The following is a 24,981-nucleotide window of genomic DNA, read 5'->3' as shown; positions in this document are numbered from 1 at the left end:
TGAAGACTGTGGTTGATAACTTCGCTCCTCTGGCACAATAGAACTCTCAACAATAAAAGCTTGCCTCTGTGGGAGACAGAACCTTTTCCAGGTGTGATCAGAGACTATGGAATGAACTCCTGCAGAAACTAAGGACTACCACAAATCTCTCCACGTTCCACTACCAGTGTATGACACATTTCTTTGACCTTGCCTTCTCTAATATAAACACATAGCAACAGGTATATTTAACAACAAAAACCTCATCTCCCTACCAACACAAGACATTCCAGTCCACATGCTTCTCCTTCTGGGGACAAGATGAGAGAACAAACAAACATGATAGATGTTAGTCACATTGCTTAATGCACTACAGATAGCCTGAAATTATGACTCAGAAGTGTCAACACCTATTAATTTGAATGGAGTGTCAACTTTAAAGCCCACTGAGGCCACTTTATTTAATTAGAGCAGGGCAAAACTCAATTTTCATTCCATGGGAAATTGACATTTCGAAATTTGATTTTGTTCGAATTGGAATGAAAACAAAAATTTTGAAGTTTCCCATTGACTGAAAATTCCCCCCAAAATTTGTTTCAGATCAATCACAAAAAAACAAAGTCACCATATTCCCAAAGAAAGTTTTGATTTTTGACCAGCTCTAAAGATGGTAGGAGATGGACATGAGGAGCCCTGGAGAGGAAATCAGGAATTGCTGCATGGAAGAAGATGCAGAAAAGAACAGAAAAGATTTACACAGCTAGGTAAGAGGAAGACAAACAGAGAAGAGGATGGGGAAAGAAGAGAAACAAACGACAGAAACAATTGTGGGCCTAAAAAGGAGCTTATTTTTTCCCTGAGTGATGAAAGCAACTATTAGGTGTTGAACAAATAATTAATAAATAGCTTTAATTACTCCTTGATCTCTGTGTAAGTCTCCTACTGACATCTGTGGGCATTCCACTCTACACTGTCTGGTGTATATAGTCCTGAATATATACCCCAGCCAACGGAACACAGAATTCCTCCCTCTTCTCCAAATGGGGTAGACCTCCCTACCCTATATGGCAAGACACTATATGAATCAGGCACTTCACTTTGCAAAGGGATGCGTTTATGTGTGAGTGACACATACAGCACCGGGACAGGTAGCACCCAGCAGCGAATCAGAGCAGGAGCACATTGCTGAAGAGACACACCTGGTGGCCCAGGCCAGACATCTCCTGGAGCCCTGCGCTAGCAGCAGGCTAATAGCGGACATAGGCCCAGTGCCTGCAGAGCTATGGGGGAAGGACGGAGCTGAAGAAGTAGGCAGCGATGCAAGGAACTCAGTGGGAGCAGGAGCCTGGGAACGGCCCTTTTAACAGCCACCTGGGGAAGCCGACATGCCAAACCCGTGGGAAAAAAACCCGCAGAAATGGGGCTTGTTTTTGGCTTAATTGGCTTGTGAGTTGTTTGTTGGCTAGTTTTTGGCTTTAGCTTGTTTGGTTTATAACTTGTTGCTTCTTCTGGATCAGCTCCTGGCAAGCAGGGGAGAGAGCCGGGGTGCACAGGGGGCCCAGCCCAGTCCCAGACTGCACGCCGGGGGATCTAGTCACATAGAGGGTTGGGGTTCTCAGGGACTGGCTTGTTTTGAAATGGGATTAGCTTGAATTTTGGCTCATTGTGAAAGTCAGGGGGCTTATTTACCCCTTAAAGTTGGCAACTGTGCAGGGAAGTCACGACCCAGCGCACGCTCCTGGAGCGGCGGCAGGGAGCTGCCAGGCCAGAGCGAGCGAAAGAGCCCGCACGCTGGCCTCGGCCCCAGCGTCTCCCGGGGCCGAAGCCCGGCCTCCAGCACAGACGGAGCCGGGCTCCGCCTCGCTGCCTCGTGACAGGTCGGAGGCGGAGCTCGGGGATCGTTTGACTCGGTCCCGCCCGGGCGGCTCGTCACGCAGGGACAGCGCCGAGCCATGGAGCCAGCCCGGCTGTTCCTGGGGCTCCTGTGCGCCTCCGCGGCGCTGGCCGCCTCCAGCCTCCACCAGCGCGCCCCGCAGCCCGAGCCCCTGCTGCTGGAGGAGGAGCCGGAGCTGGGCGAGTCCCCCTCCGGCTCCCTCTGGCCTCTACCCCGCTCGCTCCGCATCCTCCCGCGCCAGCTCCAGCTGGCCCCGGCCCGCTTCGAGCTGGTGCACGGCCCGGGCTCTGCGGCGGGGCCCGGCTGCGCCCTCCTGCAGGACGCCTTCCGCAGGTGAGGAGGAGCCCGGCCGGCCCCCGCAGGCCGAGCTGGGGCGGGGGCTCGTGCTGCGCCCTTCATGGCCCGGCTGGGGGCGCGCGCTCCTGCAGCTCACCGTTGGTGTGGGGTGAAAAAAGCAGAGCGACTTATGGGGCAAGCGCCTGCGGCGCGCAGATAAACCTGCCAGGGGCCAAATGGCCGCCGAGAGCGACTGCCTTCCTTCCTTCCTGCCTTCCTTCCTTCCAGGCGCAAGCAAAGCACAACGGAGGGAAGGGGCAGCTGCACTTTGAGCCTCTCCAGACTGTCCCTCGCCTGATTGTTTTTATAGGCTCGCGGCTAATTGGGGGTGGGAATTAGCCTGAAGCTTCTGTGCCCTGATTCCCGGTACAAAATTTCCCCAGCTCCATTGCGTTGGTCCTGGGCACCGAGGGTAGGACGGAGAGGCCACTACTCACTTCAGAGCTTCCTTCCCTGGCTTTGCTTCTCATGCAGATATTACGAGTACATCTTTGGTTATTCCAAATGGCAAAATCAGGGTCAAAGACAGCGTGGTGCCGGAACAGAGTTATTGCAGCTTCAAGTCATAATTGGTTCCAAAGACTCTGAGTGTGACAATTATCCCAACATCACGTCAAATGAGGCCTGTGAGTATCTGACCTAGTCTGAACTGTGTCTAGCTGGGGGAGGAAGGAAAAGTCCATTGGAATCCTACACTTCAGCTTTCTGTAGGTCAGCTTTTTTTTTCCTTCCACAGCAATAAGAGCCATTCACAATTTCCTCACTAGTACTTTGTTTTCCAAGCACACACATCATCTGAATGTAATAGTCAGCAGCATATTTAAAGGTTTATTACAAATGAAACTAAGTAACAATAGGTTTCAGAGTAGCAGTCTTTTTGGTCTGTATTCGCAAAAAGAAAAGGAGTACTTGTGGCACCTAGAGACTAACAAATTTATTTGAGCATAAGCTTTCGTGAGCTACAGCTCACTTCATCGGAAAAAACCACCAAATGCAACCGATGAAGTGAGCTGTAGCTCACAAAAGCTTATGCTCAAATAAATTTGTTAGTCTCTAAGGTGCCACAAGTACTCCTTTTCTTTTTAAGTAACAATAGGCTCATTCAAGCTGTTAAAAGACCTTGAAAACCTCTCACAGTTGTAGCAGCCTGACACTGATTGCTGCTTTTATAGTTCTGATGAGTTTTTTTTTTTTTTTTTTTAACTTTATTCTTACTAGATAACTTGGTCAGTGACTTCTTCAGTTTACATTCAGGTAAACAGGTTAAATGGTGGAATTCTTAGACCTTGTCTATGCTTGCCCACGCCTGTGGCGGCACATACGGTACATAAAGCTATGTGCTGCAGTGAAAGGCAGGTTGTGTCCATGGTCACTGGGAAATGCTCTGTCAGTGGGGAAATGCTTTGACAGTTGGAGCCTTTACCCGCTGCCTCTCCCTGCTGGAGCCTTTTACCCCTTCTATAGTCTTTCACTATGGCGGGGAAAGGCTTCAGCAGTATGGAGGCAGCAGGATGCTATATTGCTAAAAATAGCCGAGTAGACATGGGAGACACTGCTTTGGTGCACAGAGAGCTGTGTAGGGTATATGCCCTACGGTTCTGATGTGTAGGGCACTCTGCTCGCCTAAGCAGTGCCTCACTGTCTACCCTGTTGTTTATACCTTTGCTAGCTGGGTGTACGGTGTCTGTGTTGTACATGCTGCCCAAGTGTAAATCTACCGCTAATAATAATTGTGATAGATCCTGTAGTAACTGACACTTCCCCATATCTAATTCTGCAGGACAAGATTCAGAAATATTCAGGACTTAAACATCTGTTTAAATTCTGGAAGGTGGAGGAGGGATGGTTTTATATCTTCTTGCTTACAGATCTACTTCCTTCTTGAAATCACTACATATGCAGTTGTGGTAAACTTTCTTAGCATAAACACTGCCGTGTTTAAATCTCAAGAAATATAGGAAGTATTTACTGCAATAACTTTCTTATTGCAATATTGTACATCTACTTCCTTTCCTTCCATTGGGTGAAACTTGTCCTTTTCAGTAACACAATGAATTTGCATTATTAATAAATATACATGTGCAAAAGGACATACACTAACGCTAAGTTGTAATAGTACAACACCACCACTTAAAAGCAGTGGAAGTCAGAGTTAAAAGTTGTTTATAAGGAAAGGTTAGGATTTGTAGAGTCCTATTCTAGCACTATGTCTGTTAGTCATTATCTTTTTGTTTAAAGTTAACTAATCCCCATTTTATCTTGTTGAGGCAATAACTTTTATTTTGTCCATTTCCATCAAAGATCAGCTTAGTGTAACAGAACCTGTGGCAGTACTGAAGGCAGAAAAGGTCTGGGGTGCATTAAGAGGTAAATTGACATTTTATATGCTGCTCTCTAAGAGTTTCAACACCTCAGAGTGAAGTATTTTGTTCCTGTTTGTATAATAAAAGCAAATACATAGCAAGAAAACCATAGAACTACTAAAAGTGTACTCTGAATTGTATTTAGTAAATGAATGTCTTTGAGTGAAAACACCTATCAAGATTTTATCATACTGTTTAAGGTTCTGTTTTCCTATAACTTGTGGAAGAAGGATGTTGTCCAAATCCTTCTTAAACTTGAAACTGAAAACGAATGTTCACACTGAATCTGGAATTTCTTCCATTGTGTAACTTTTCTTTGCTAATATTTGAAAATAGAATTGGACTTGTCAGTATCTTGGAATTTTCTGGCTCATAAACACAAGCTTAGTGAAATCCTCCTTTATTACTCTGGAGGGCTGTATGTGTGAGGGTTTCCATTCCTTTACAAGGTTAATTTGGTGCAGTGGAGAAGTCTTAGTACACTTAAATTTAATATACATAGAATAGTGGAGAGAAGTTTACCTTATCTTCAGGATTAACAGTTTCCTCTTCCCAATTAACGTAACTAAAGTTGGGTCTTGGAAGGAACTGAGATGCAGTGTACAGTGGAGAGGAGAACGTATCTGAAAGGATGCCTGAAACATGCTTTTTAGCTATGTAAACTACAATAACTGGTGATGCTCCCATGTTTGACTTGTTTTAGTGGCATAAGTACTTAGATTGTTCTCCACAAACCTCAATCTCTTTGATTCTTCTAGGTTTGGAAACCTTCAGTCAGTTGGTCTATGAAGATGACTACGGGAGTGTGAGTATAGCTGTTAACTAAAAACCTGTTCTTGGTAGCAATAGAACCACATGCTGCTATTGCTAAGAGACACTACTACAGATCATCTCGACTAGAGGCTGCATTGATGATCCTCCCCATGATGTCTTGTCTTCCTAAATAGTCCTCTGAAGCTAGTTAATAGAGACTTTTCACTTGATGTATGGTTAACTTAAAACTTTAGAGGTATTATCTATTTGAGCTATATTTCTGTACACTGCGCTATAGCTGAACTTAATGGTACATTTATGACAATCTGTTATAAAATAACATCTTTTTAATTCTTCAAAACCTGTTTGTAATAGTTCCTTATCAATGAATCAGAAATCACTGACTACCCAAGATTTGCTCACAGAGGAATCTTACTTGATACATCAAGACACTTTCTACCCCTCAAAAGCATTCTTACAAACCTGGTAAGTTGGCATTTTGTAATAATCAGTGTTTTTTTCCTCAAATGTCTGCTCGGTTCTTGTTATACACCTTATCTTGACAAACTTCACTAAATCTGTCACTGTAAAACAATAACTTTATAAAATAATCATAGGTGGCTAATTGTTAAGAAAGCAATTAGTGCTAGAAACCTGGAGACATTAACAAATGCTTATTTCAATTGCTAGGCAACTTAGAATTGCCTAGAAGTGTCTAAAACTAGTTTCTTCTCTGTCTGGACATACAGCATGCTTTAACTTGTAAATTTCAATCTAAAGAGAAACTGATGGGGTGGATTGACTGATGGAAATGTTCTAGATTTAGAACAGAGGGACTAACATCACTTGGCACAAATATTCTTCATAAATTTATTTAAATACAAATGGCTACACTAACGGACCAGAACACTGAAATGTTTGGGGGAGCGTAACTTGTTCAGTATCTACATGCATCCAAAGGTAAAGACACATTCAAAACCAACTATTTATTTAAAAAAATGAGCAGGAGCAGCAAAAGTTCTCTTACCATGTAGTAGTATCAAACAAGTTGAATTTCCCCAGTGGTAGATGGGATAATGTATAGCCCTTAACTGTTTAAGGGAGTGGGCAAATGAGCCCTTATTGAATTAATGTTCATAATTTAGACCATCTCTTTAGGGCTATGGGAATAGAGCTATTGGAGGGGCAGTGTGGTTTGGTGGCTTGAATAAGTGGACTTGAAACAGGGAAATCTGGGTTCTGTTATATACTGATTTATTATGAGACCCTGAACAAATCACAATCTCTCTTCCTCCACTTCTCCCAACTGAAAGGGGAGATACTTGCCCCCCCTTTGTGAAGCACTCCTGAGGTTTTAGTGAGTTTCTTCTGTCCACATCTGCTATTCCCATCCTGGGTGCTTCCATTATCCCCATACAAAGAAGAGGACAGCTGCTGTAGGAGAAGGCCCTGAAGTTCTGGCGTCAGGTCCCCCTCTTTTGAGGAGTTGATTGATAGCCTTTATTTCCTAATCAAACAGAAAGTGACCTCTGCATCATGATCCTACAAAGAGGAAATTGGCCGGGAGTTGAGGTGGGGAAAGAGATGAAAATGAAACAGACTAAATATTTTAAAAAGTTTCTGAAGTGGTTCACAAATGAAATGGGATTAAGGTGTAGAACCACATTTTAAGTGGTTTAATTACTGTTTTAAGTAATAGTGACAGGTAGCTTTCCCTTTTATTATACTTTACAAAGTGCAGCCCACTTCAATATAGTTGTTTTAACACATTCAACAAGGGTTTTTATTAAAATTAATCTTGATGCACTAACATTCTGGATCCTTCAGGAGATCTTGTAATCTGATTTGCAAACACAAGTTCTTCACAGTGTTCAGAGAGAGCCATGGGGGCACAGCATTGAAGTTCACGGTTTCTGGCCTCCTACAAACATTTTTCTCCCATCAAGCTGTCTCTTCTAACCACTAACTGCACAGCTGAGGAATGACGTGGATGCTCTTGACAACCTAGCTTTTCCAGATTGGGTGGTGTGTGTCTCTCCAGCCTATTGTATAGAGGCTGTGTCTACATGGCTCCACTATTTGGACTGTGGGAATGTGAACTGCAGTATTGATTAAAGTGCTAGACTGTAACACCTTTTGTGTGGAGGCTGTAGGCACAAACTAAAGGTGTCTAGTATGCATATCTTTTTAGTTTGCGCCTGCAGTGTCCAATGGGGGCATTACAGTGTTGCACTTTAATGCATACTGCAGTTCACACTCCCACAGTCCAAATGGTAAAGCTATGTAGACACGTTTTAAGATTACTAGATTTTTTTCACTCTGACCTAATCTGAAGTTGAGCCTACCCTTTGAGGGTAATGCATTTAAAGGAACAGCAGTGATGTTAAACCTATCTCAAAGATTTCAGATTCACTTCTTCAAACTGATCATTGTTGCAGTGGAAAAGAGTATATTTGCCAATAACTGTACTATAGCACATGCAACACTGGGTTATATATCAGAGGGGTAGCCATGTTAGTCTGGATCTTAAAAGCGGCCAAGAGTCCTGTGGCACCTTATAGATTAACAGACGTATTGGAGCATAAACTTTCGTGGGTGAATACCCACTTCATTGTATTCACCCACAAAAGCTTATGCTCCAGTACGTCTGTTAGTCTATAAAGTGCCACAGGACTCTTGGCCGCTTTTACTGGGTTATATGGTTCCCCTCCACAGTCCTGCAACGTGGTTTATTTGGTAGAGAAAATATGTACCTAGGATCATGTAGAGAAGCCTTTGAATAGGAGAATATATAACTTCCTCAATTTCTTATTGCTTTTTTAAGACTGAATCGTGTGCTTAAAGTCTTTTTCACTATTTACTGCAGTTTACCTGTAACAGCTCTGATGCATTTAGATCTAAGTCAGCTGGTATGTCGACTCAGTGTGTGTTTGACTTCTAAAATGCTTATTTTTAGGATTCTGTTTATGCTCAGCAAACCAGGTGTTTGTACAGTTGGTAATTTATAGACTCATGCTGCATATTCTGCAGCATTTCCAGTGAAAATAATAGTTGTTGCTCTTTTCTCTGAAAGGGCTGACCTCTTAACATTCTAAGAAAGTTAGACAAATGTAAGTTGACTCTCTTAAGACTTACATTATTCTTAAAGCTTATCCACATATTTCTTGCTTTCCTTTTTTTTCTAAATGCACTAAGTTTGTAGAGGATATAGTGGTTCTCAAACTAATACGGTGTTTCTCAATACAGTGGTTCTCAAACTAGGGCTGCCGCTTGTTCAGGGAAAGCCCCTGGCAGGCCGGCCGGTTTGTTTACCTACCACTCCAGGCCAATGCGGGCTGCGGGAAGCAGCGAGGGCTGAGGGATGTGTTGGCTGCCCTTCCTGCAGCCCCCATGGGCCTGGAGCAGCCGATCACAGCTCCGGGCTGCCCTTCCTGCAGTCCCCATTGGCCTGGAGCGGCGAACCGTGGCCAGTGGGAACTGCAATCAGCCGAACCTGCAGACATGGCCGGTAAACCGGCCCAGCCCGCCAGGGGTTTTCCCTGAACAAGCGGTGCCCCTAGTTTGAGAACCACTGCTTTAATACCCTCCCACCTTCTTGCTTTTTATGTCCTTTCTACTTGCTTTAAAACAGTATTAATCTTCCAGTACTGAATTTATAGACAATTACCAGTTAAGTTAAAATACTTGTTCTGTCATTAATAAAGTTGGATAACACAGTTTTGAGAGACTACAAATGGTGTAGGTCTTAAATTGGCTTGAGAGAGAACCTGGAAAAGAGATCGCAACTCTTTTTTTTTTTTATAATCCCCAAAGTGGGGAGCCCCATATATCCTATCTAGTCTCAGTACTACAACTCCATATGGAGAATTATTGTATTAATGTGGGAAATCTCAATTGTATCCAGTTCCCAGAATACAAGTATTGCTGCCAAATTAACTGTAAACATAAGGGGGAAAACAAAATCCTGATGAGGAAACAATAGGCAAAAATTCAGTTGCATGCAAAATAAAGTAGGGATGTAAAAACCTGTAGACTCCAGAATCCCTTGGCACACTGCTTGCATCTAAACACCTGGTATCTGGGGGGAAGCGGTGGTGATATAATGCTGGCTGACTGTAGCACTGCATGAAGAACTAGCAGGATTTGGTGTGAAATTCAGACTCTTCAGTTTCTTAATTTGACAGCTGCTTTCCTATGAGCCAGTCAGCTAGAATCAGGTTGACTACCTGCAATGGATGGCTAGAGAGAGGAACAGTAGGAAAAACACCTAAAAGCATATACAAAATTCATTTAGGCTTCAAGAATGTGTGGCAGTGGAGGTGGTGAGGACACTTGCAATGCTCCATAAGGTGCTACAGGATACTGCAGCTGAAACTAGAGCAGGACCAGTAGTAGCACCCTTCAAACAGTGATGCAGTATAGGGGAAGCACTTCACTAAAATGTTAATCTTGCATTGTTCATTACAGGATGCCATGGCTTTTAACAAGTTTAACGTTCTCCACTGGCACATAGTAGATGACCATTCGTTCCCTTACCAGAGCATCACTTTCCCCAAGTTGAGTGGCAAGGTGAGTGAAAAACATCAGTGGAATACTTGAATTTCTTGGCATGAAATACCCAAATATTTTATTGTAGAGGATCTGTCACATTTTGAAGTTCAACCCAGACCAGTGAGAGGTTGCATTTTTGCTTAATCTATAACCCTGAGTGCCTCAAAACACTCTGCTGCTGTAGCTCCGATTTGAACTCTTTCAGACATCATACAAGCATGCACTAAGTGTCCGTGTGTTAAGCAGCCCTGGTTCAGCAAATCTGACTCCAGCAGCCTGCTTGTTACACCACAGCCACACACTAGTCTCCTCCAGCCTTGGTTATTACTAGCCAAATGACCCCCAACACACCCAAATTTCCCCCAAACCCTCTGCCCTGAAATGTCCAGCCCTCTTATGGATCATTCAGAGCAGTAGTAAGTAAGGCTACGTTTTAGTCATGGGTATTTTTAGTAAAAGTCATGGACAGGTCACGGGCAGTAAACAAAAATTCATGGCCCGTGACCTGTCCAAGACTTATACTATATACCCCTAACTATTACTTGGCCGGGGGGGTGCCACGGGTGTTCTGGGATGGGTTGAATTAAAGTAAAACAAGTTTATTAACAGAAAGAAAGAGATTTTAAGTGAGCTCAATTATAAGGGATAAAGTCAGAAATGGTTACAAACAAATAAAAGGGGCAAACATGCATCTTAAAGTCTGAATCTTAATTTAGCAAGATACTGTCTTTGTTCAAGATGGTTTTCTCTCATCCAGGGTTGACTTTCCAACTTTTTGCTGGCTGGCCTGGTCAGGACCCATCACAGAGGTCAAATCACTTGGTTTCTTTGTCTGAAAGTGAAGGATAACTTAGGGGTTCGCTCCCCCTCTCTTTATAGTTCAATGAACCTCTGAAATGTATTCTTCAGAAGGGTACAAAGGTGTTTAGTTCATGCTGAGTTAAAGAAGCCAGGTGGTCTGGAAAATAAGGCTCTGTGTTGGTTCCTCCCCTGCTTGTGGTTGCTACTGTGCAAATCCTCTCTTCCTGCTGCAGCCTCCAGTACAAATGAATACCGCATTGAACTTGGGCCCCACCTGGTTTGGTTTGTCAACTACCTTCCTTTGTCTAGGAACTGACCTGCTTATCACCTTTACCTAGGCCCGGCTGTCTGTCTTACACATGTTCTAGTAACATAACCGGAATTCATAATTTAACCCTACATGGGAACACGCATGCATTTTAGAACAATATTAATAACCAGCGTGGTGGTAGTTTTCATGTGATTACCTTCCAAGGCATATTTTGTACAAATATTATTGCATTAGTGTGTAGTGTGTGAGTACAGGAGTGTGTAGGGTCACAGCATGTGAACAGTATAAGTGATACATCTAACTTCTCACCTGGCCTTGAAAAGAGAAACTTTGGTTGTTTGTCAGTGTTCTCTTAAATTCAGCAGGCATCTGCAGCACCACAGGCTTAGCCCAATAAACGAAGGTGGTCTTGCACCATATACAGTTTTCACCCTAGTTTCTGCAAGATGGGCATAAGCCTTGCCAATCGTGCAAAATTCGCACATGCCAGCAGCTTCTCTGCAGTCTTCTATGATCCAACAAGCAGAGCCAATAGTGAGATCTTGTACTAACAGATTAATGTTCCAAAATATACTACAGACTATTCATAGCATACTATGAAAGTCTTAAATGACACTTTAGTGTACATCATTATGCTTCCCCCCCCGCTGCTGGTGATGGCTTATCTTAAGTGATCACTCTCCTTACAGTGTGTATGATAAACCCATTGTTTCATGTTCTCTGTGTGTGTATATCAATCTCTCCTCTGTTTTTTTCCACCAAATGCATCCGATGAAGTGAGCTGTAGCTCACGAAAGCTTATGCTCTAATAAATTTGTTAGTCTCTAAGGTGCCACAAGTACTCCTTTTCTTTTTGCGAATACAGACTAACACGGCTGCTACTCTGAAACCTATCATTATGCTGGTTAGTCACTAATTCACAGTGTGTCACCTTATCAGTTGTGAGGTTCTGTTCTATGTACAACACTACAGAAATTTGGCCAAATTTAAATTTTGTTGGATTACTCCATTATTGGAATTCCATCCTGTTGAGCCTAAGAACAACAAATATATCTCCCCAAATTCGTGCTCTTCTATTAAAAGTTGTTTGACAGCTGATGATTTTCATATAAAAAAAAATCCAGTGGCAGTGCTTGGGGTAGAGGTTTGAAGAACTTATTTAAAATCAAGGTGGGATTCCATATGGTGCACTTGAGTCAATTTTCCTGTTGCTGGCTACAGTCCGTCCTGCCTCTTTCCAACCTGCAGGCTGTGGGAGGGACAGCATCTTGCCTCAATGACCAGTTGCATTTTTTTCAATGTCTGTTTCTGCAATTGAGTCCCCATTTGGCTACAACTCTGAGGCTTAAGATCCTGTTTGATAGCCACGAAGGGTCATGTTGTTGTCCGTTGAGAATTCACTTTGTGACTAGCATGTGCTACACCAAGTCAATAACTGGGAGAGGCTCCTGTCACTTTCAAGCTGCAGCTGAGGAGGACAGTACAGTGCTCAGACTCAGCACCATAAAATGGACACCATAGTTTCAAATCAGGCAGCAGACAAAAACCGACAACCAAAGACATAGTAACGTCAAACTGACTCCATCTCTCAACTCAATCAGCCTTTTCCATTAATTTGGTCTTTCATAGGGCAAGCAAAAGGGTCCATAATGTTTCAGAACCAGTAATGCTGGTATGACCAGATGGATGTGGGGAGAAGTCTAATAATTACTTCGCACTTTGTCAAACCCATGACTCTTATAGGAACTGGCTTGTTCAACCAGACTTTTTTGTAACTGGAAATCAGTGACTGATTTCATTTATTAAGCAAGATCTAGGACAGAATAAATTTCCAAGTACAGACCATTCATTCTTGTTGGATAAAAATCCAGTTCTCACAGGGCTGGACTTCCAGACTTATTGGACCATAGTTATCCCTGGTGTAATTGCACATTATTTGTGACTTGCTTTCAATCTGAGCTGAATGGATTGCAAAATTCCAATACTTTTTTTTTCTTTTTTTTTGCAAGTTCCTTGTATACTTTATAAACATCTCTTTAAATGTGAACATTTCACAGGGCTCTTATTCCTATGATCACATCTATACTCCGACTGATGTCCGTCTGGTGATTGACTATGCTCGGTTAAGAGGCATTAGGGTTATCCCCGAGTTTGATAGCCCAGGACATACACAATCTTGGGGGAAAGGTAAGATCCATGTTTCTCTAACAAGGTTACAAAGGTTAATGCTTGTAATGAAGTGAGGCGCAGAGTAATGTGACTATATGAATTACTACCCATGCTCAAAGCACATTATGAAGATTTTGAAAGACTTTTCAGTGAGAGGTAGAAGAATGATAAAAGCCCTGAGAAGGATTCAGTGAAGATCATGACCTTAGTTTGAAAAACAAAAGTGACATTGGAAGCAATTGAAATCCTTTGCTAGGTACATGCTGAGCTTTCATTTCATTGCAGAGTGGATATGCACAAGTGTGGGCATAGGAAAGCACATAAATGCTGTTGTATTTATTTCATTATCTGAGTGTGTTAGAATTTTCGGGACTCTTTATGACATGTTCTAGTCCATTTGCTATTGGAATGATGGAGATAGGAAGTTGATTCAGCTTGTGGGATGCTATTACAGTGAAGAGTGGAGTCTCATTTTGTTGTTTGTTTGAACTTCTTATTAAGGCAGAATTACAATGGAATGTTAACCAACTACATCATATATTACTTATTCAGGATCAGGTTAATAGGAAAAGAACTTGGCTAAAGATTCTAGCTTACTTGCTGGGGAGCCTTCCTTCTCCGACTACATTAAAATACACTACATTTCTAAATACCTGTCCTCTTTTTGCCACTTCTGTTGGGAATGTATTTGGTGTGAAAGCTTTTCTTTTACAAGGACAGTCTATGTTTTACCATACTACAGTTCTGTTGGAGGAGAAGTCAGATTTTTCCAATAATGTGATACTCTACCAAAGTATAGATGTCAGCGACATAGGTCACTTGCAGAAGTTGGGGGTGGCAAACACCAGAGTAACACTTTTTTTAAAATAAAATACCAAATCCAATACTGTACAAGGCATTGAGATTATCTAGAATTGATGGAGGAGGCCATACCATATGGCATCCCCATAGTGTCTATTTTGTATAGGTTTTTATACTGCGAGCATCACCAGAGCATCTGAACACCTTCCCGTAGTGCATTAAGCAACATGACTATGCATCTGTCATGTGTTGCTTATTCTCTTCTCTCTCCAGAGGGAAAGGTGTTTGTGTGGGGGGGGGTGGGAGGGGGAGTGTCTTGTTTGGTAAGGTGGTTGAGTGGGGGGGGTGTTTGTTTAAATATACCTGTTGCTATGTGTTTATATTAGGGAAGGCAAGGTCAAAGAAAAATGTGCCTTCCACTTGGAATGGAAAGTCGTGACATTTGTTATAGTCCTCAGTTCCTTGGGGAGTTCATTCCACAGTCTTAGCCTCTGGGGAGGTTCTGTCTCCTGCACAGACTAGTTTAATCGTCTTATTGAGTGTTTCAATGTGCCAGAGGAGCAAAGTTGTCAACCACGGGTCTTTGCTCTGGATCTTTAAACCATCGTTTAGGTATCTTGGGCCCAGGCTCTGGAATGCTTAGAAGATAAGGACTGAGACACCCTGAACTCAATTAGAATTCTATGGGAAACCAGTGTAGAAAGCAGAAGTCAGGTGTGATGTGCTCAGAGTAGCCTGCGTTGTCAAGGAGATGCACTGCAACATTTTGTACTAGGTGAAATTGAGAGCTGATGGTTTCATGCCCAGGTATAGCCTGGCATCAGAGGATTTCATGTTATTTTACAGAGTCTACTGAATGAAGTCTGTTCTTCCTCCTGCAACGTAGGGAAACAGGCTCCATTTTCAGGTGGGGAAATGAGACGTGCAGACACAGTGACTTGACCTATATCAAACAGGAATCTGGCAGCAAAGCTGGGATTAGGACAGAACTCCTGATTCTTAGGAGTGTGCTTCGGCCACAAGACTGTCCTTTGTTTCTTTGCGCCATTGCTTATAAACAAACTGGCACTCTTCTTGGGGGTGGGGAGAGGGTAACTTTATTAAAATGTTAGAACCTGCATGTGCCCCCTGACTGGTACCTAGGAGCAAAGCTTTGGTGGGAAGCAGTAAGATGGGAAGCAGTAGGTGATTCATAATTAGGAGGAGAGAGGAATAAGACCAAGAAGCTGCATTTACTAAAAAGCTTTTTCTAAATCCTTAGTCTAGGAATGGTAGGTGCTTTTTCTATAGACCTAACTGTGACAGCTCAGGGCAACTGCACCCATATTTTCCCTCAGTGGTCCAGCAAAGTCACCCACTTTGGCCATCACTCCCTTTGGTGGAGAGTTCTCTCTCACCCTGGTCAGAAGGGAGACTCTCCAGGCTGCACATTACCCTGCTTTCGCTCTGTATGTCCCAGCATGGACAGTCAGTCTAAACACTCCAGATTGCTTTCTCTTCAGAGACTAATAGCTGAATGATTGCTACAGATATGTTACCATGCAACACTTCTTATGCAAGTCTCCTTTATCTTAAGGTAAAAAGCATTCTAGAGAAAACATATCAAAAACCAATAAATGAACCAGTGTGCAAGCTAACAAGCCTACCCAAGATCACCCCACTGTAGGATTATTTTATGGTTACAAGTTCATTACAGCTTCAGCTCAGAGCAAGGTCCTATGAAGCCCCATTAGGCCAAGTCCTTCCAGTCTTCCTCTAGGATCGGGGCCCTTCATGGGCCAGAGGTCCTTCCTATTTGCTGGACTGGGAAGAATGCTTTTCTCCAAAAGTCTCTTCTTTGTTAGTCTCTGGAGTACCCAGTTTGAACTAGAATATGTATGTATCTCTGAGGGGGCTTCAAGAGATGATAGCAAAGGAAGTATATTAGCATCCCCCTCCCTCCTAGAATAGGTACATACAGTGCCACAACACATGCACAATTACAATTTTAATACAAGGTACCCCAAAGGTATTTAACCCTAATTCAATAAGGTTTAGCTTAACTCACCAAAGTTGCTTTAATTCCATTAGATTTGTTCAGGACATTATCACTGTCACAATAACCAAGAATGATGGCTCTTGGACTGATCTGTGGATGACTGGTTGCCTACAGAGTACATTCGAATGGGCCACAGAAATGAGTCTCAGACTTCAAACAGACCATTTCTGCTAGTTTTAGCTTGATCCAGGACTTAGGGAGCAGCAGCAAAGATATATTTGGACAACTAGCCTTAAGCATATCTTTCTGTGCCCCAGATGATTATTCTGAGTCTGTTGAGTGTCTTTGTGATCAGATTTGCAGATGACACTACAGCTCTGGAGTAGTGACAGAAGGCCAGAACCCCAAACTGTAAAGTAACAGTGATTTAAAAACAGTGGGTGTACAGGCAACAAGAAGAAAGTTGGTATAAAAATCCTACTGTCAGGGAGAAGAAATAGGGAGGGTACAAAATAGATGTAAAAAGCAATGGCTATTTCATTATCTTGTCTTAATACTGACATTTTCCACATCGCTTTCCTTGTGGAAACCAAGGCAAAATTTTCTTAGAACAGGTAGGTGACAAGGAGTCCTGTCCTAAATTAACGAGGAGTCCTTGTGGCACCTTAGAGACTAACCAATTTATTTGGGCATAAACTTTCATGGGCTAAAGCCCACTTCATCAAATGCATAGAGTGGAACATACAGTAGGGAGGTATAAATACACAGCATATGAAAAGATGGGAGTTGCCTTACCAAGTGTGGGGCGGAAGTCAGTGCTAACGAGCCATCTTAATTGAATTGGAAGTGGGCTATTCTCAACAGTTAACAAGAAGGGGGAAATCACTTTTGTAGTGCTAATGAGGCCAGTGTAGACAAAGTGGCCCACTTCAAACGGTTGACTAGAAGGTGTGAGTATCAGCAGGGGGAAATTAGTTTTTGTAGTGACCCATCCACTCCCAGTCTTTATTCAGGCCTAATTTGATGGTGGCCAGTTTGCAAATTAATTCCAGTTCTGCAGTTTCTCGTTGGAGTCTGTTTTTGAAGTTTTTTTTGTTGAAGAATTGCCACTTGTAAGTCTGTCATTGAGTGTCCAAGGAGATTGAAGTGTTTGCCTATTGGTTTTTGAATGTTATAATTCCTGATGTCAGATTTGTGTCCATTTATTCTTTTGTCCAGTTTGGCCAATGTACATGGCAGAGGGGCATTGCTGACACATCATGGCATATATCACGTTGGTAGATGTGCAGGTGAATGAGCCCCTGATGGTATGGCTGATGTGGTTAGGTCCAATGATGGAGTCTTCTTTCAATAGATATACAGACAGTGTTTGCACCGGGGTTGGTTGCAGGATTTGGTTCTTGGGTTAGTGTTTTTGTTGTGTGGTGTGTAGTTGCTGGTGAGTATTTGCTTCTGGCTGGGGGTCTGTCTGTAAGCGAGGACTGGCCTGTCTTCCAAGGTCTGTGAGAGGAGGGATGTCATTTAAGATCCTTAATGATGCGCTGGAGAGATTTTAGTTGTGGGCTGTAGGTGACCGCTAGTGGCGTTCTGTTACTTTCTTTGTTGGGCCTGTCCTGTAGTAGGTGACTTCTGGGTACCCTTCTGGCTTTGTCAATCTGTTTCTTCACTTCACTGTGCTGGTATTGTAGTTTTAAGAATGCTTGATAGAAATCCTGTAGGTGTTTGTCTCTCTCTGAGGGATTGGAGCAAATGTGGTTGTATCTCAGAGCTTGGCTGTAGATAATGGATCGTGTGATGTGGTCTGGAAGAAAGCTGGAGGCATATAGGTAGGCATAGCGGTCAGTAGGTTTCTGGAATAGGGTGGTGTTTATGTGACTATCGCTTATTAGCACTGTAATGTCTAGGAAGTGGATCTCTTGCGTGGACCGGTCCAGGCTGAGGTTGATGGTGGGCTGGAAATTGTTGAAATCCTGCTGGTTGAAATCCTACAATGTTAATAAGAAATCTGCAAAAATGATCTGAAGTGGATGAGGATATCCACGGATACAAAGTGAATTTGCAGAGCTCTACCCATCCAGGGATGCATCAGAATCTGGTTTTCCAGATGGTAGCATGTTCTGTAAATATTTAGACATTAAACTGGACATCAGGAAGTCCTGAGTTCTAATCTTGACCCAAACTCCCTCTGGGGTCTTCATTTAACTCCCATCTTCTTTTGCTGATGACATAAAGTAGGAATAATACTTAAACCAGTTTTGGGTATGCTAATATTTGTAAAGCATTTTGTCTAATAAAAGAACTAGAAGTTTTGCATATCCTCTTAATTGCTTCCTTTATTAGGTCAAAAAGACCTTCTCACACCATGTTTCAGTGGAGAGCACCAGAGTGGTTCTTATGGACCTGTAAACCCCATTTTGAATACAACTTATCACTTCATGACTGACCTCTTCAAAGAAATTAGCAGTGTATTTCCTGATGCCTACATCCACTTGGGAGGAGACGAAGTGGACTTTACTTGTTGGTATGATGTGACCGTTCAAAGCATAGAGGCTGGTGCATCTAAAATGTACCTAAAGTCAGCAATTACAGCATTCGGTTCAGTGATGCATATGGAAAGTAATGCAGCTTTCCCTGTTTGACGTAAGGGTAGGGTCTCGTGACTTGAGGTTTCTTCTAATCATAGCTACATAACAAGATGCATTATAGGGAGAAGTGTTTGCAACTTCTAGGAAGTGAAGGGACAAGAGTGGGGCTAATTCTATCTAGCATGGATGTTTGTTGTTCAGATTAAAACATTCAAAGTAACATTAAAGACACCTTTATAAAACTAATATGGCAAAAGGGAGCCTCAGCCTTGCAGAAAAGTGGTATATGAAATAACTCTCATCTAATCCAAAAAATTGAACTCTTAATGCATTATGAAAACTGAAAAGCTTTTAAAGCTTCTTAAATAAATGGACTTTTTTCTTTAAAAACCTGCCTTTCCTCCACCTGCCCAACTGGGTTTAAAAGGATAATAGTACAGATAGCTGTATGCTGTTAGTTTGCAGTTTAAGTTACTTTAAATAGTAGTGAGCACTGAATATTTTGGGGAGTCTATAAGTAGGAGCGACTATGGTACAGAACATAGCTTCTGCAACCTGCCTTACAGGCATGGTTCCAATGGAAGTATGTTGAAATCAAACAGTGTCTGAAGTGTTTCAATTTTGACAAATTCCACTGAAATTTTTTCAACCAGCTCTACTAGAGTCTTCCTAGAATTGGGAACATGGAGTAGGGAAATTTCTGAAAATAAGTTAGACTGTATTAGTAATTTAACACTTCATACATACGTATTTTAAAATATCAACATGATAAACTTAGGCCTGATCTAGAAAGGATTTAGATTTATCTACCTGCCTGCTGCCCAGCCCTGTTCCTTGGCAGCGCACCCCGGAGACTGCCTTGGAGAAGGGGACCACAAGACTTCTGGACAGCCTGCCGGATGAATTGCCCCAGACGTGGGAATCCATGCCTTTTGGGGAACTTTTTCTGATTTGGAACAAAACTCAAAGTTCAAGTTTTGAATTACCAAAATTCTCTGTAAAAGGGAATTGCTTTTCTCTGCCTAGCCTTACACTCTGAGTTGTGACATTTGTCTTGCCTCATCTTGTGCACCTACAATGGGATATCAGTAGCAGTAACACATAGTGAGTTGTCTTGTGCTAAGTAAAACTCACATTACTGAAAACTGGGTTTGGGAATCTTTGTAAGGAATCAGAATTACACTGCTAATATTTTCCGCTGTTAAGGAAATCTAACCCTGACGTGACAGAGTTTATGATGCAGCAAGGATTTGGCACTGACTATGCTAAACTGGAATCTTACTATATTCAGAAGTAAGTAGTTTTTCACTTTTGCCATCATATTTAATAAAACATATTTTTTCTTTCTTCCTCGTCCTTTGCCCCACCCTCAAAAAATTGTCAGCCCTAAAAACACCTAGTTTATTAGAGTGCATGTGTGATGGAGTGGAGGGGGCTGAATTACAAGAACACCCATATTTTTCCTTTTCAGAGGTGGAGCATGAAACTTACAACTTTGTGGTGTAGTGCAGCATTAACATTCAGGTGCTTGCATGATAGTGATAAGCATGCTCTAAATACATACATTGTATATGTCTTGTCATTTAAATGTCTTAAACCAGAGTTGACTGTTTAAAATTTTGGTAGAAGGACTCAGGTGTGACCTTTGTCTCCCTTAACATTTTTGAGCTAACTTATTCCCTTAATTTTTTTTTTTTTTAAACTAAAAACCCCATCCCTTTGTAGCAATGAATCTCTGGTTAGAGTCACCAGTTTGCATTAATGCTCGTATGACCACTTCCCTTTCATGTGATTCTTAGAGCTGGTGTTTTGTGTAAGGTGGATGGGTGAAGGACAAGAAATGCAAAGATCAGGCTTTCTCTTAGGCCCTCCACAACACTGCACAGTGGGCTGAGAGCCTGTTATGGCATAAATATCACACAGGCTCAGTATTTCTGCAGTAAAATCAGGTGATCTAAGACCTGCCATTCTTAAATGTAATCCTATTTTATTTTAAAATTCTAGAATCTTGGATATTGTTTCCTCTGCTCACAAAGGATACATAGTCTGGCAGGAGGTATTTGATAAAGGAGTAAAGGTAAGATCTGACAAATGGACAAATCACTTACCACCACAGGATTGCATAGGCTAGTAAAATGCCTTGGTAAAACAAGTCTCTGAACCTGCAAAGGTTTAGGCATGTGAGTAGTTCACTGACACCAATGGGGTTGTACAGGTGCTGAAACTTTACAGAATTGGAGCCTAACTTGATTCATAGTCAGAAAGGACCATCATGATCGTGTAGTCTGACCTCCTGCACATTAACAGGAATGAGTGGGTGGGTAAGGTTCTGTGACCTGCATAGACCCCTAACCACTGGCTGAGTTACTGAAGTCCTCGAATCATGATTTAAAGACTTCAAGTTACACAGAATCCACCATTTACACTAGTAGAACCTGCTGATGACTCATGCTCCAGGCTGCAGAGGAAGGAGAAAAACTCTCTCAGGTTCTCTGCCAGTGTGATCCAGCGAAAAATTCCTTCCTGACCCCAAATATAGGGATCAGTTAGACCCTGACCCTTCAGTCAGACACCTAGGAAAGAATTCTCTATAGTAACTTGGAGCCCTCCCCATCTAGTGTCCCATCACCAGCCATTGGAGATATGTGCTACTAGCAGTTGCAGATCGGCCACACACCATTGTAGGCAGTTTCATCAATTAGGATTTTTGCCCCCACTGCTCCCCAGAGTTAAAATGCTAAAACAGGAACTTTACCAAGCTTCTTTCGACAGCACTTGATTTGAAAATGATAGTCCTAAGGACTTCAGAACTTCTTGGTAGGGGTGGGAAAGTCCATAGAGTAATCTGTTTGTCCTGGGCTCTGTGATCTATAATTTTGTACTCTGAAATTGCATTGGAATAGTTCTGATATCTGAACTGGGAGTTAAAGTTTACTAATAAGCTACTTTCTATCTCATCCAGAGTAACCCTAAGGCATTTACTTTTAAAAGAGATTGTAACAAAATGAAGTCTGGAACATGTATTATAAAAAAAAAAATCACATTGATATACCGAGTCCAAGAACTTAATTTTAGAGAATACTCTCATTTCTGTAGGAAAAAAAAAAAAACCCAAGGAATGGAAATCTGACATCTTTGAAATACTGGTCTTACTAAAACAAATCTTTTGTTTGGAACTAGACTCAGGTATTCAGTGGTTAAACTAATTGCAAAATCATGTGTAGCCGTTTACTTATGTTAGTGTGTTTTCTTATTTTTCTAGCTAAAACCTGACACAATAGTTGAAGTGTGGATAGGGAGTTTGTATACTGTAGAACTAAGCCGTGTAACAGGAGCTGGGTTCACCACTATCCTAGCAGCCCCCTGGTACCTAGACTATATTAGTTATGGACAGGATTGGAAGAAATACTACAGCGTTGAACCACTCAACTTCATTGGTTTGTTAAACTGTTTTTAAATTACTCATTTCTATTTGGATAACTACTTGTATGTGGCTTTTCTATGTGCATGAATCTCTTTTATGAAAGTCAATTGGCTACACAGGATATGTCTACACAGTATTTTGGAGCCTCTAGGAGCAATCCTCCCAGCCTGGGCCAATAGACTTGGGCTACAGGAGCTGACACTGCCACTCCAAAAATAGCTGTACAGACAGCACTTTGAAGTTGTGGCTTGGGCTCTGAAGTCTGGGGGTGGGGGAGGAAGTGTCCAGGTGGCTGTCTTTCTGGGTCACTAATACAATATAAAAATATGCAGTTATTTGCATTATGTTCTTACGTCCCCCAACTAACACAAAATTCATCATAAGAGAACCACAATAATGGCCAAATTAGGGTTCTTTTTAAAGGCAACTGCTTTTCATAGTTGAAGTCTTCACATCCATACACCTAACTTCCTACCCTTTTTATGTAATCAAATATTTACTGGTACTTGAGTGCACTTCATGATGCATAATGATTCAGTATGGCTTCAGAAACTTAACTAACATGTAAGACTTAATTTAGTTCATGATAAATTTGTGATCCTACCCTAGACTGTGTTAAACATCTAATGGCTGTGATATGCTTAAAAGTGCACATTAGGGGTTCTGAGTTTTTGTTTGTTTGTTTTTTTGTTTTTTGGAAAATCTACATTCAGCTGTCAAAGGTGAAGTGTACGGCAGCTGCCTGTCAGCTGCACTTGGAGTGAACAGTTAATTTCCATGCTATTTTTGTGGTTTTGAATACAGGGTGTGAAAAGCAGAAAAAGCTGGTGATAGGTGGAGAAGCCTGCCTTTGGGGAGAATTTGTGGATGCAACTAACCTCACACCAAGATTATGGTAGAGAACTTCTTGATCACGTGCAGATTTTTTGGAAAATGTTAACTGTCATGAGTATTGAATTAATCCCACAATCTATTTAGAATTTAAAGCCCGAAGGGTCCATTAGCTCTTCAAGTCTGATTTACATATCACAGGCCATTAAATTTCACTGTTGTCCAGGTTGAGCCCAATAATTAGAGCACAACATGGCATTTGTCCTCTGACTAAATGGTTGTATGCCACAGGCAGAATAAGAAACACTGAGGTGCCATTAATCCCTGGGGATGGATTAGGTGAGATGCCCAGATGATCCGAGAAGGTGATCCATGCTGCAGAGGTAGTGAAAATCCCCCAAGTCCCTGCCAAGCTGACCTGGGAGAAAATTCCTTCTTGAGTCAGATGTGGCAATCAGTTTGACCATGAGCATGTGGACAGGACTCACCAGCTAAGCATCAAAGAAAGAGGATTCTCTGTACCACCTCAGAGCTCTGACTCACTATCAGATGTCCTGTACCCAGCTGTGGCCAGTCCCTGATACTTGAGAGGAAGGCTAAAAAACCCAGCCTACATCTAGCCAATTGTGCATCGCAAAAAATTGCATCCTGATCTCTGCAGGTGCAGCAGCTGAAGCATGAGATTTGATTAATCATTGGCAGTGCAGAGCTGCAAGTATTATGAGCATGTTGAAGGCACTGTAGCGCTTTGTAGCTTTCTTTATTGCTAATAAGGGTCAGTGTGAAAAACTTCCCCCTGGGCTTAAGCACCAGTATTAAATTCATTCTATTCTAGGAAATAGAATAAATTCTTAGACTGAATTGAATGTCTTTGTACAGGCCTCGAGCAAGTGCTGTTGGGGAGCGGCTCTGGAGCAGTGAAAATGTGACTAACATAGGGGATGCTTATAACAGACTAGTGAAGCATCGTTGTCGCATGCTCAGGTAAGACAGCAGGAATTAGAGTAACCCTCAGCACCATGATTCATTAGAACTAATGAATTTCAATCAATTATTAAGTAGGATGGTAAATTGCTTATTTAAAAACAATCCACTGTCTTGTTTTAATGCATTGATCTTGCTATCTTCAATTCTAAGGTTTGCATGGAACAGTTACTTAACCAATAACCGTAGATCTCTCTACTTAGTGGTACCTCTGCATAGTCACTCAATCAAATGTACTGAGTTTCAGGAGCTTTCTAGAAAAGCCATACCTATTGGATCTGTACAAACTACTTCATGCTACCAAACACTCAGCCAAGGTCACATACATGGAGGTCATGGGTCTAAAGAGAGATCTCCCTGCTCTGAGGGTTCTAATTCAGGATAAATGTGTAGTGACAAATTTCTGGCCTTTTTCCTCTGAAAAGAATGCTCTAGTTTGTATAAAGTCCAAAATAGTACTGCTGAAAGATGATCAGTAGCTGCCTTATTTATCTACAAATCTAGGGATTGAAATACACTGCACATTATTTTCAGGTATTTCTAAACCTTTTTATGGCTGATTCAGACTCTTCCTTACCTATCGAGGACAGATAAACACCTATTACCTGCTGCTTACGATATGCAGCCAATACGTAGCATAAAACTACAGTAGATTATCCAAATGGCAAGATTTGGAAATTAGTGTCTCCACCACAGAAGTACATGTCCTTTCAGTAAGCTAGCCTAAATGCTGAAAGAATGCCTTTTTTTTTTTTTTTTTAAAAAAGGTAAAGAGTCCTAACTAATCTCTCTGTAAGAGGACAGGGATAACAAAAGCTACAGCCAGCAGTTGGAACTTGATACCCCAAGGACAGTCTTCTGGACAATTAGTACCATACATTAGGCCCAGTCTGAATGCGCTGTTGCACTAGCTTAACCTGAAATCAATTAAACTCTTAACCTAGTGTAAATCCTTGTGTGGACACTTATTTGAACCTCACTTAAACAAATCAAGTTGAGGGGCAAGAGAAGGGTTTCCAGGTAAAGTAAATGTTTTTAAACAGTTTTTAGTTAAATGAGGGCCTTTATGCCTTTCCTCCAAAGATCTAAGGTGCCTCCTCTTATTAACAGTGAATCCCACCTTTGCTCTGAGTAGGGTCTTGTAAAGGGATGAGGGGGAAAATGAACTATCTCCAACACTCAGCATAGCATGGCCGCAGATTGACTATTTTTCTTTATAACAAACATGCTCTAGGAGATAACAAATGCAGCAAAAAACTAG

General features: G+C 41.9%; 2 protein-coding genes and 1 long non-coding RNA gene across 4 annotated transcripts in view; 1 reads left to right on the top strand and 2 right to left on the bottom strand.

The window, feature by feature from the left end:
* LOC119856270 overlaps positions 1-2,471 on the bottom strand; it is a 29,224-nt gene extending 26,753 nt beyond the window's left edge. The window contains exon 1 of the long non-coding RNA XR_005293229.2: positions 2,307-2,471. This is a non-coding gene — a long non-coding RNA (uncharacterized LOC119856270). The remainder of the gene's footprint in view (positions 1-2,306) is intronic.
* Positions 1,697-24,981, top strand: part of HEXB (hexosaminidase subunit beta) — a 31,477-nt gene continuing 8,192 nt past the window's right edge. Inside the window, exons 1-13 of the mRNA XM_043515335.1 lie at positions 1,697-2,206; positions 2,684-2,835; positions 4,511-4,576; positions 5,331-5,377; positions 5,701-5,811; positions 9,793-9,894; positions 13,006-13,135; positions 18,237-18,417; positions 19,688-19,774; positions 20,486-20,558; positions 21,744-21,918; positions 22,710-22,800; positions 23,616-23,720. Of these exons, the coding sequence (XP_043371270.1) occupies positions 1,932-2,206; positions 2,684-2,835; positions 4,511-4,576; positions 5,331-5,377; positions 5,701-5,811; positions 9,793-9,894; positions 13,006-13,135; positions 18,237-18,417; positions 19,688-19,774; positions 20,486-20,558; positions 21,744-21,918; positions 22,710-22,800; positions 23,616-23,720 (1,595 nt within the window). The 5' untranslated portion in view covers positions 1,697-1,931. The remainder of the gene's footprint in view (positions 2,207-2,683; positions 2,836-4,510; positions 4,577-5,330; positions 5,378-5,700; positions 5,812-9,792; positions 9,895-13,005; positions 13,136-18,236; positions 18,418-19,687; positions 19,775-20,485; positions 20,559-21,743; positions 21,919-22,709; positions 22,801-23,615; positions 23,721-24,981) is intronic.
* Positions 6,182-24,981, bottom strand: part of GFM2 (GTP dependent ribosome recycling factor mitochondrial 2) — a 52,874-nt gene continuing 34,074 nt past the window's right edge. Inside the window, exons 22-23 of one of the 2 annotated variants that reach the window (XR_006281739.1) lie at positions 9,352-9,551; positions 6,182-6,867 (exon numbers count right to left, since the gene is read on the bottom strand). The gene's annotated coding sequence lies outside the window, so the exon portion shown is untranslated. The remainder of the gene's footprint in view (positions 6,868-9,351; positions 9,552-24,981) is intronic. The other variant, XR_006281738.1, reaches the window with a different exon arrangement.

The sequence above is a fragment of the Dermochelys coriacea genome, chromosome 5 (assembly GCF_009764565.3).
Source record: "Dermochelys coriacea isolate rDerCor1 chromosome 5, rDerCor1.pri.v4, whole genome shotgun sequence".
Lineage (NCBI taxonomy): Eukaryota > Metazoa > Chordata > Testudines > Dermochelyidae > Dermochelys > Dermochelys coriacea.
The sequence above is the reverse complement of the archived record's forward strand: the minus strand, read 5'-3'. Positions and strand labels throughout refer to the sequence as shown.